An 11,683-nucleotide genomic window follows, 5' to 3' on the forward strand; every position below is an offset into this window, starting at 1 on the left:
AATAGCAGATACGAGGACGAAACACTCATTTAAGTGAGTTATTTCAGCACGTGCAACAATAAAACCTCACAGCACTCTTTCCCAGAGCAGCATTTGGTTATGATCATCATAAGATTTCTTTGATGAGACATCAAGATGCTTTACCCAAAACATTGAACTCGTAACATGATGTAACTCTTCATTTTCTTTGCGCTTTTTTCAGCGCGTGTAATGACTTAAGCGCTCTCAGCCAACAAAAACTCATTTTCAGAAAATAAATGAGAGGAAATGGAAACGAGTAAAACTGATGCCGCTGTTCCTTTCAGATTTCTTAAGTCTGTAGGTTTGGTACGGAAAGCAGACGTCCCAGAGACGGCCCTCCGATGTGACTGCCCTTTATCAGCCGCCAGATTTGGTAAGATTACCTAAATACACTTTTTTTTTTTTTTTTTTTTTTTTTTGTGGATACGTTTCAAATTTAATCTGACGTGTTTTTGCACGGCGGACAATAAAACAGGCAAAAAAATCTCTTGTTTAAAAGTAGGAACATAGATGCACTATTATATTTGTGCATTTATCTTTGTGCTATTGTACGAGCTATTGTCTAATTATATGTGATGCATTATGTAGATAAGTGTATATAAAACGCACTTTAAAACTATTGCTTACATTCCGTTACAAAGACCCATGTCAAAACTTTAAAACTTAAAAATGGGGATTTGGGCAGCAATTAAATTACCACATGACCCTGGTATTTGTCAAAAACAGTAGGTAATTTGGCCGGATAGAGAAAATATTACACGAACGGTGCCCCTGTAAATGGTGAAAATGAGTTATGTGCCGGTGAGAAACAATAAGCGTCTTAATAGGGCTTAAGAAATCACACCGCAGCCCTCTGCCAGCCACCTGCACATAGCATGATACGTTTCACACGGGCAAAACATTTTATTTTTCTAGTTGACTAATATTGTCAGCTATGTGATATCTATGTGTGTTTTACAGCCCTGATTTTGAAGCTCTTGTCTATTATTTACAAACTTGTGCAAAGTGACTCCTATGCTACTAAAAGGTAAGTGATATTCAGTTCAAATGTGCTCATCGTTCATATTTATTACGCTTTTAATTAACTGCTAACCTTCAGTGGTTCGCTTTATGTGGTTTGTGTCGAGCTTTTTTTTTAAGTACTTGTATATTCCACATTTGCATAAAAATGGACAGAAAAACTGTTTTAGCAGGACCTCTTAGAACTATTTCAAGTCATCTACCCAAGACCCGAGTTTTACTCCAGAGCCTTTTAGTTATTGCCCGTTTCGTGTCTAAATATTTAACATTTTTGTCAGCTTTTGCGGAGCGTTTCATCGAAACCACCTGTGGATGTAAGTGATGATGTGATTATAAACCAGCAAACAGCATCATAAATCATCTGATATAGGGAGCAGGTGGAAGCTTTGATTTTTATGACGTGATTTGTCAAGTACACCTGTGCACTGAAATGTTTTCTTTTCTCTCCGTCAGGGACATATACTATAACGATCCACAGCTGTTCGGGTCCCAGAGGACCTTGGACTCCGTCCTGGATGACGTTTCATGCATGCTCGAGGTTCCTCGCAGGAGTCTGCATGTGGTACGGCACTTTTTTCATAAGCGCTAAAGAGAGTATGTTCCCGTTAAATGATTTATTTGAATGATCCTCACAGTTTGCCACATCCAAAGGCTTAATGTCAGGTGATCTGTGTTACTTGGAGGAAGATGGCACAAAAGTGGACTGCAATTCCAGCTCCACCGTGAGTCCAGATCGACCTTTCTTTAAAACCCTTTTAATGCTCACTGTGTGCCAGCGCATGATTTATGCAAGCCCCTTCTGCCCACAAACCTTCATCTATAATTCTACTTGCAACATTTTTAGACCGTTTCTGTCAAATCTTCACATCAGTTTGCTCTTCCACTTTACCACTGGTCTGACACACACCATTCTGAATCTACTCACTCATTTTATCACTCCTATTTAAGTTTTTCCATGCAAGACTATTTTGCTGTGAAATATGTAATGTCTTTATAATCCTGTTCTTGTTCTTCCCTAGGCGGTTCCGGTGTCTTCCAATGTTAATGGGATCAGAAGTATCCTTCCTGTTTACTTTAAGCATGTCATTAAATGAATGCCGCCCTACGCCCTCGTGGAGATCTGTCTTTCTGCTGGTCTCTGAATGCCTGTGTGGACCAGCGTTCGGCCAAGTGGTTTTAGTATTATTTATATGCTGTTGTAGTATTTATCAATAGTACATGTATAAAGTATATGTGTGTAGTGTGTATGAAGCATATATAAATACACACCCATGCATGTATACATATATATATATATATATATATATATATATATATATATATATATATATATATATATATATAAAAATATATGAAGAAAAATATAATTAATCGTTTGTTTAATTAAGCGCTATTTTACATATACAGTCTATATACCGAGCTCTGGCAAGAGCAGACTTAAACAAAACACTATTGGCTATTTTTAAAAAGGGGTGGGGCTGTTTGATATGTCCCACCCTGTCTTCCTGTTTCAGTTATTCATAGAATAACACTGCGTGTTTCAAGGCATTATAACTTATCACTTTAGTTAGTTTCCGAGGCCGCTCTTCTAATTTTAAGTCAAATTTTTACTTTAAGTTGTCATTTAATATCTATGATTGATTTTTAATTTTATTTCAGCTTTTTTCAGTTAACGATAATCATTTTTAACTTTCTTTTTGGCAACGACACTGATTTGGATGGTAATTGTGTAACAGAGGGACGTCCTGTCTAAATCAGAAATGCGTTTTTCTCCCATTACCCAAGACAAAACTTTGGAAATATTTTCCGACCATTCCCAAGTGCCTCACAGTTGTTCTATGCGCTGATATGTGGATTTTTGGCACAATGGAGGCTTGTATTACAGAAATATTTTCAATGATTCACATTAAAGTTACGTCACTGCTGCACAAAATGAATGGGAGCTTTTAAAGGGATTCACTCACTCATTCTGTAGATTATGAAAGAAGAGAAAAGATTGTAAACATATACAAATTTAAAAGACGATGTGATCATTGTGCTCTCTGCTGTATTATCTGTTACTTTCCTCAGCAACGTGAAGACATTGTATCAGCTGCAAAATTCATTCTGATAGTGGAGAAGGATGCAACTTTCCAGAGACTGCTGGACGATGACCTTTGCACCAGACTTTCTCCCTGCATCATCATAACTGTAAATGTCTTCGATAGATCAGTGCTACCGTGTGTTTCCAAGGCCTGCATGTTTGTTCTTGTGTGTCCATCAGGGCAAAGGGGTGCCTGATGTTAACAGCAGACTGATGGTGAAGAAACTGTGGGACACGCTACACGTCCCCGTCTTTGCTCTGGTGGATGCAGATCCTCACGGTACACATACAGGGTCTGAGATGGTTATTAAAGGAATAGTTCAGCCAAAAATGAAAATCTGCTTACTCTCAGGCCATCCAAAAATGTAAATGAGTTTGTTATCAGAACAGATTTGGAGAACTTTTGTGTTGCATCACTTGCTCATCAACGGATCCATTGCAGTGAATGGGTGCCGCCAGAAAGAGACCACACAGCTGATAAATACTTCACAGTAATATACAAGTAATCCGCACTACTCCAGTCCATCAGTTATAGGTCTGTTAAGCAAAACGCTGCAGTTTGTAATAAATCAATTATTATATAAGATGTTTTAACTTCAGTCCTTGGGTTCATGCAATCTATAATATTGCTTTCTCCAGCCAAAAAAATGTCTGGATCAGGATAAAACATATGCACTGTTCCAACAGTTCAAAAGAAATGTGTCCGATTTTGATATTAGAGTACAACAGGCGATACTCTTTTTTAACTGGATGAAGCTAATATTTTAACCGGTTTGAAATTAAAAAAATTATGGATTACTTGTGTGTTATTGTAATGTTTGGACTCTTTTCTGACGGCACCCATTCGCTGCAGAGGATCCATCGGTGAGCAAGTGATATAATGCTATATTTCTCCAAATCTGAACACTGTTCTGATGAAGAAACAATCTCATGTACGGCTGGTATAATCTGAGGGCGAGCACATTTTCAATTCTGAGTGAACTGTTCCTCTAATTGTGCTTACTAGGTCATGCAAACTACCTCTCAAGGTTTCAGTGAAAAGTCTTGAAGTATTCAGTGTTAAGGTTGCTTCACAAAACATCATGTTCCCTGCGTTCCTAAATGTCACTTCTACTCAGTGAAGTCAATGAATTCTGAACACAAATGCAAAGACAAGAAACACAGGCGCACTGATCGTTTCTTTGAGAACAAGCAGCCCTGCAGTGATTTTCATTTGTGGCAGGTCCAGTAAGTTTAGTATGAGCGTTGAGGCCCCTGCTATTTCTGACACTGTCATTATCAATGACTCCAGCGCTCTCTGTGCATGTGTAATGCTTTACTTTGTTCTAAGGTGAATTAAGCTGTCCCAAAGGATAATTGCAAGGGTATGGTGGTGATTGCAGAATCAGTCTCTCTCTCCTTTTTTCCCAGGCATCGAGATCATGTGCATCTACAAGTACGGCTCACGGGTAAGTCCTGTTTCCTGCTATTTCTGTGCAATTTCCAGTGAGGCTTTTGCATTGCGGCGACGTGTAATTATTCTTCTCTCTTTGTGGCAAGACAAAAAAGAGGAAGCACTCATTCATGAACTTAAAATTTACCCTGTGGAAAAAGTAAAGCGTTTCTACATGTGTGTGACACATCTGCAGAGTATGCTGCAACAGTTTGGCTCTTTAACTCTCTTTCACGTACAGAATCCTGCACTCTTAATGTTTTTGTCATTTTCCTATCAATTTATGCAAGCATCCTAAAACATATAAAAAAATAATTATAAGCAAAAAAAAAAAAATTTTAATAAAATATATATATATTTATATATTATTATTATTATTATTATTATTATTATTTTGGTATACTTTTAAATGTATTAATTTTTATATTAAAGAAAAAATTATATTCAAATTATTTTATGTTTTTGGAAAAACCTCTTATGGACACAAAGACTACATTCATCATAAATGCAGTTTAAAAAAATATTGTCAAATATTATTATTATAATGTTCTGTCACATGATTCTTCAGAAATCATTATACTTTGATGATTTGCTCAAGAAAAATTATGATTAAGATAATTAACCATGATATAAAAATCACGCAGCTTAATATTTTACGATTTAATTTTTTTGAGGTTTTTTGACTAGAATGTTAAAAATATTTAATGAATTTAATCTTGACCGAATAAATGCATGAAATAAAAATCTGCAATTTATTACAATTGTAAGACAGCAGTGATTTTTTTAAAGAGAGATTTATATTAAAAACAATAAAGAAGTAAACGTATCTAAACTAAAAAGCTAATCATTTTGCATCTTAATTAAACATATTCTGTTTTAAGGACGTTTAGATATTTATAAGTCCAATTCCCGAAATTAACAGACTATTTACTATGACTTCTGCCTTAATAAACTGCTAATTAATTGCTTATTAATAGTTGACTCTGAGTTCTTGTTCTACACTATAGCAAACAAACTGTGAAATAATGTTGAAAATAAGAAATGTTGAAGGTGTCTGAATACATTAAGTTTGACCGTAATTTGCTCTACTTATTTTTGATCTTTTCAACACTCAGCTTGTTTTAGTAAATCATGTAAGCTCATTTAAAGTCTGTCCAGCTTTATGTACTCTAGCTGTCGTTTGTCCTCAGGCAATGGCCTTCGAGGCCCACAGTCTGACTGTCCCCAGTGTGCTGTGGTTGGGCCTCCTGCCTTCAGACATCCAGAGGTTTGGGAAAGTCAACTCATTACTCTGCTTTGTGGTTGGTGATTGAGGCCGGGCTTGCTCTGGTTTCCGTTTTCTGGGTTTTTTTGTTTTGGTTTTTGTTGCTGTTGCTGTTTTTTATTTCCTTCCTCTTGAAGGCTATTTTTAAGTAGATGTGTCAACCGTCATGGACCTCAGAAATCAGAAGCTCTTTTTAGAAACGCTCAGTAGAAAGAAGTCTCAGTGGCAGTTGTTGGCACGTGATGTGTTCGACCCTGGCCACTTCGCATGCTACGCTCTCTAGTGTCGCCTTCGTCCGTTTCGCGCTTTTAAAAGAACAGGGCGTGGGTAATTAATGGCACATTAGCTATTAGTTTGCAATCCAGATTCAGCAGACTACCGCAATCGCAGTCTTTACTAAATCAGCTCTTTCACAACATTAATTTGGCCAAAAAGCACTTGACGAATCTATACAACAACCTGTTTTTCATTCAATGCTGTAAAAAGAATGGATTGTGAATGGATTGCAGTTTTTGTGTGGCCAGCATGCATTCAAATAAGCACTGGACACATCCTCAGGTATTTTCGTTCCGATTCCGACAGCATCAGCACATTCGCGCTGCCAGCTTCCTGCTCCACCTCATCCCAGAAACACAACCCGATTGAGATCCGTCTGCATTGTACGATCGCGATACGCTGATGTCACGTCTTCAGAAAAAAAAAGGGTCGTTCGGAGAACAAGGCTACATGAAATTAAAAACAGTTGCGTTGGCCAAATACTCATTCTCCTGCACAAATGTGCTGGATTCGATGGACGATATGAGGAGAACCGATTCTGACCTGGTCTTCACACGATGCTATTGTAAAGCCACAACATTTAAATATTTGTGCTTTCTTAAATGTGAAGATGTCAGCAGTTTCTCAGATGTGGGGGACCAGCACATGGTGTGTCCAAGTTCACACGCCTTCCCAATTTTCATGTTTTGTTCAACATCTGCGACACTTTAAGATCACGCCTGAATGCTTAAATGAAAGAAGACCACAAAAACTCATTCTGATTTGTGCTTTCTTCGTAACAAGAATAGTGAAGCAGGTCATTTTATAAAAACATGTATTATACGGATAAAACGTGCTTTGTTTGAGGTTAAGTTGTTAATAATTTGACTTCAATGGAAATTGTAAATAATTATGTTTTGATGATATTTGGTTTTGCTTTAAAGAGGCGCACTTGTTTTGACGTGTTACTAAATCACATAAAATACTAAAGTACTTGATTATAGTTTCCACTTTAGTGTGTTAAATATTACATTTAAGCGTAATATATTCTAACTTGCGCCTTCATCATTACAAATGTGTAATTACATGTAACTACATAACGGTTTCAACTGAAGTGACTTTACCATAAATGCTTGTAAGTACATTCAGCAGTACACTTATATTTTAAAGTCAATAGAAATAATTGAAATGAAATGTCATGTTAAGATGTGAGAGTCTACTTAAGTGGGTCAAAAGCATTATAAAGTTCAACAAATTACATCTAATTTAAATTTAAACTATAATTAATTGCAGTTAAGTGTCTGAAAACTATATATATATATATATATATATATATATATATATATATATATATATATATATATATATAAAGGATCCAAAAACATACCCTCAAGTATATATAAGAATTAACCCCTGCATTAGTCACATGCTTTTCTATTGTGCTCTGCCTGTCTTTATTAACTCTATAGAATATAAAGTGTCCAGTGAGTGGATGCAGTCTAAGTGTAATCGCTTACTTCATGTTCGCGCGTGGGTTATTACGAATGCGTAAGTTCTCATCGTTTCTGGTTATGCATATGGCTGTCACAGGTACAGAGTCCCAGAGGAAACGCTTATTCCATTTTCTCAAGCAGACGAGAGGAAAATTCACAGCTTGAGGAGCAGAGAGTACATCGCCTGCCAACCCGCCTGGGAGAGAGAGGTGCCTCGCGCCGTGCTTGTCATGTGAACATATCTGTACGTGAAGTAACCTGTGCACCTGTGCGCCTTCGCAGATAGAAACCATGCAGAGGCTGAAGCAGAAAGCTGAGATACAGTGCCTGGCTTCCATCGCCCCACATTTCCTCACTCGAGTCTACCTGCCGAATAAACTGCGCTACGGAGGCTGGAGATGAGCGTGTGCTGCCCTCTGCTGATGTGACCTTAGATGAGACGGAGACTGAGCTAGGAACTCAGATGTGCCTCTGCTCTGGGATGGCACACGTTTGCTTGGGCTGTGAATATAATGCAGCGGAACAATAACCTACATAAATAAACTCATGCCTTTCGCATTAAATGTTTAATTCGGTTTTTTAAGTAATAATAAACCTTCCTAAATGATATTAGTGCAGTTAGTGTTTATTATGGAGGCGTTGGCTTCACGCTTATTTTTTGGTTTATAAATGTGTGTTTATTTTGTTAGTTAATTATTTATTTTTGGAGGTAAATGCATGGATGGTTCTTCAGGTGTTTGACATAATGTCGAGACTCTCGTTTAGCGCCAGGGGGCGGTGTGCACTCACTTTTCTTTTATTCAGAAGACATTGCACACTTTTGACCCTTCTTAGATTGTGAGGTTAAGGCAAATACTAATGACAGAGTCATATTTGTCCAGTATAAAGCTTCTGAGTTCAGGAAAAAGGTGGATATCAAAACTTTTTTTCCATTAATGCTTTATACTCTTTCGTCCTTTTATTAATATTGAAGCATGTTACTTGATTCATTTTAGGACGATGAGGTCTGGTGTCCTGATGACATTATCTGTCTGTCCTCGGTCGACTGCTGTCCCTGGGAGCTTCCTCACTGTGGTCCTGAGCCAATGAACTGATGAATAGAGAGCGCGACACTTGGCACAAACAAGCTACACAATCAAGCCTGCGACACTTAAAGGTAGTCTTTTTTCCCTTTTCAGATCACAAGGTTGAAAACCATGAATGTCCAACAACACAATTCAAGCTAAATAGTACATAAACGACCCTAATTTAAGTGGTTTTGTCATTTTCTTGCACCAAGTCCATAAAGTAATGCTTAGCGTAGGTAAAAACTGACTTGGTACTTGTGCATATTTCTCTCCTGATTCAGATGAGATGACTTTTTTTTTTACTGGAGGAAGCATTATTAATAATTACGGATAATAAAACTGTGTTTTAGCTAAAAAACACAGGTAAATATGTCTTGATGGATGCATTTTTATGAACGCAGCTTTTATATTTCACAAGATGTTAATGTACTGGAGTGGTGTGGATTACTGTGATGTTTTTATCAGCTGATTCTGACGGCACCCATTCACTGCAGAGGATCCACTGGCGAACAAGTGATGTAATGCTACATTTCTCCAAATCCGATGAAGAAACAAACTCATCTTTTGGATGGCCTGGGGGTGAGTAAATGTTTTTGCAAATGTTAATTTCCAACAAAGCACATTTGACCTGAATGTGGCTCATTAAGATACATTTTCTTTTTCAAAAAGGTCTAAAAACAATAATTTTGATAACATGCTGGAATGATTGAGACTGATGAACGCTGTGCATGTTATCAGGGTTGAAGCTAAATCTTCTGTGATAAAAAAGCCAAGGTATTGGAGCTAAACAGTACAGGTTTCACAGATACTATCTAAACTCTTCCAATAATTATTATGCAAATCTAATTGCAAATTTCAGTCTGCATGCCAGAACACAAGTAACAAATTAGCCAGGCCTCACGTGATTATTTTCAAGTGCTAAACAATCTCAACAATACTCTACGACCGATGGAAAATAAAATAAGGAGATCTTCTGAGTTGGGGGTTATTGTCGTTGGATGGAGACATTTGTCCGCAGACAAAGGGTCTTTCAGGCCCTTTCAGGTTTGAGAGGTGTGAACACCTGCAGCTCACAGTCTTTGAGGCTGGAGAGGGTGTGAGGTGTCCATCGGTGCTCAACACCAAAGCCTTAATACTTAGCAAAGACATGCCAATAAAGTCACTCCTGCGTCTCGCCCTGCTCAGTTATTCCCAGCAAATTTTCCAGCGGCCTTACTGTCCCCTGGACGTATAAGCTCTCCAGAAGACTTGTTGTGCTGCCCGTCTTCAAGAGCACTGAGGTCAAGCCCGACCCCCGTAAGACACAATGCTGAGGCAGAAGCGAGGAGCTGAATGTGGAGCCTGTCTGCGCCTCGCTCTGACTTGCACCATTGTGACTGATAGATGCGTTTGCCATTGTGGGTGAAGTTTATGCTGATGTATAGAGAGGGACGAGACGGAAACGCACAGCAAAGACATTTCAATTCCACCACCATTTCACTCGCTCGTTTCAACAAACAGGTTTGGGAGGACATGGAGGTCAATAAAATATGACAAATATTATACAATGCCTTTCAGATTTAAACGTGATCAAATTGTATATATATTAAATCAGTTGATTTCAGCGAAGTTTTAATTCAAGATATAGACGCTGTATTTTTAAATAAATAACCCAACCCTATTTTGCAGTTGATGTTGTTCAATATCATAATTACAATAATTAAAGGTACTTCATACTTTACATTTTTATTTTAACCAATGGTACATGGTCTGTGATTGTTTTACTTATATAGCCATTTTTTATATTTATATATATTTAGAAAAAAATTATATATATATATATATATATATATATATATATAGATATATAAATAAAAATATAATAAAAATATATTTTATATATATAAATAAATAAATATATATATATATATATATATATATATATATATATATATATATATATATATATATAACAAGTTAAAGACATAAAACATGTTTTATATGTGTTTATTTCACATAACGTATGTGTGTGTGTATAATATAAAGTTATATGAATGGATGTATGGATGATGGATGAAAAGAAAATGTATTCATTTTATGACTTTTCCAGGTTTATAAAGCATCACTTGTTAACTAAAATGAAAACAATTGCAAAAATATTTTTGCTAAACTAAATAAAGCTGAAACTACAATAGAAAATATTCAATTAAAAAAAGTTCTTAAGTTCTTTAGTTCAGTTAGTCAGTACATTATAGAACAAAAACTGAATTATTTATAAAAACTGAAGTATTAAAAAAAAGAATATATGTCACAAGCACTTAAAAATAGCTTCACCTGGAACTTAAAATACAAACATACAATCTAATTCAATATATTAATAAGTACCATAATAGTGCATAAATAATACAAAAAATAACCAAAAAGGAACTGCTTTTATAATTTCATCATTATATTTTCATTTAATTTGACCATGTTTTCAGCACTGTTTTTTCTTTCTGTGAGATCCCACCAGCTGATTAAACCTCATCCTGAGATCACCAGAGTATTTGCATCTATACAGATATCTAATTCAACAACGTGCCTGGCTAAAACGAACAACTGAGAGTTATGCTTCTTTCCTCCCGCAACAATCTTCAAACTTTAGTTCTCTTCTTTGATGGGCCTCCCCTTCAGACCGGCAGGCTGCGGGCGGATCTGTAGTTCCTGTGAGCAGCGTGTCAGGGGTGTTAATGTCCCCACGTGAGGCTGCACTGTCAATTTAAATGACAGTATGTGAGCGACTGACGGGCTGGTGTTGAGCTCTTTGATGCTGAACCCTTGATCAGGCGTATGAAACCGTCCCCTGGCAGACGAAGAAACGCTGCAAACAAACAAAACCCCACACTAAATCTGGGCCTATAGCTTTATGTAGCTGCATGCGTTCTCTGATGTTTCCCTGTGGATGCTGCAGGTTTTCATCATGTCCTGTGTCTCCTCAGCACTGAGATTAGTGACACACCTATCATAGACCCATAGAGCCTCGGGACATCTCCAGAGTATCCTGGACAGTAGTTCCCCCTTGTGACAGTC

The 11,683-nt window shown here is 37.0% G+C and overlaps 1 protein-coding gene across 1 annotated transcript in view; it reads left to right on the forward strand.

Annotated features, from left to right (window-relative positions):
• Positions 1–9,834, forward strand: part of spo11 (SPO11 initiator of meiotic double stranded breaks) — an 11,112-nt gene extending 1,278 nt beyond the window's left edge. Inside the window, exons 3-14 of the mRNA XM_043224439.1 lie at positions 306–394; positions 982–1,048; positions 1,495–1,603; positions 1,677–1,763; positions 2,061–2,097; positions 3,122–3,231; positions 3,305–3,404; positions 4,535–4,572; positions 5,747–5,823; positions 7,666–7,777; positions 7,851–8,724; positions 9,101–9,834. Of these exons, the coding sequence (XP_043080374.1) occupies positions 306–394; positions 982–1,048; positions 1,495–1,603; positions 1,677–1,763; positions 2,061–2,097; positions 3,122–3,231; positions 3,305–3,404; positions 4,535–4,572; positions 5,747–5,823; positions 7,666–7,777; positions 7,851–7,970 (946 nt within the window). The 3' untranslated portion in view covers positions 7,971–8,724; positions 9,101–9,834. The remainder of the gene's footprint in view (positions 1–305; positions 395–981; positions 1,049–1,494; positions 1,604–1,676; positions 1,764–2,060; positions 2,098–3,121; positions 3,232–3,304; positions 3,405–4,534; positions 4,573–5,746; positions 5,824–7,665; positions 7,778–7,850; positions 8,725–9,100) is intronic.
• Positions 9,835–11,683: the final 1,849 nt, after the last annotated feature.

The sequence above is a fragment of the Puntigrus tetrazona genome, chromosome 23 (genome assembly GCF_018831695.1).
Source record: "Puntigrus tetrazona isolate hp1 chromosome 23, ASM1883169v1, whole genome shotgun sequence".
Lineage (NCBI taxonomy): Eukaryota > Metazoa > Chordata > Actinopteri > Cypriniformes > Cyprinidae > Puntigrus > Puntigrus tetrazona.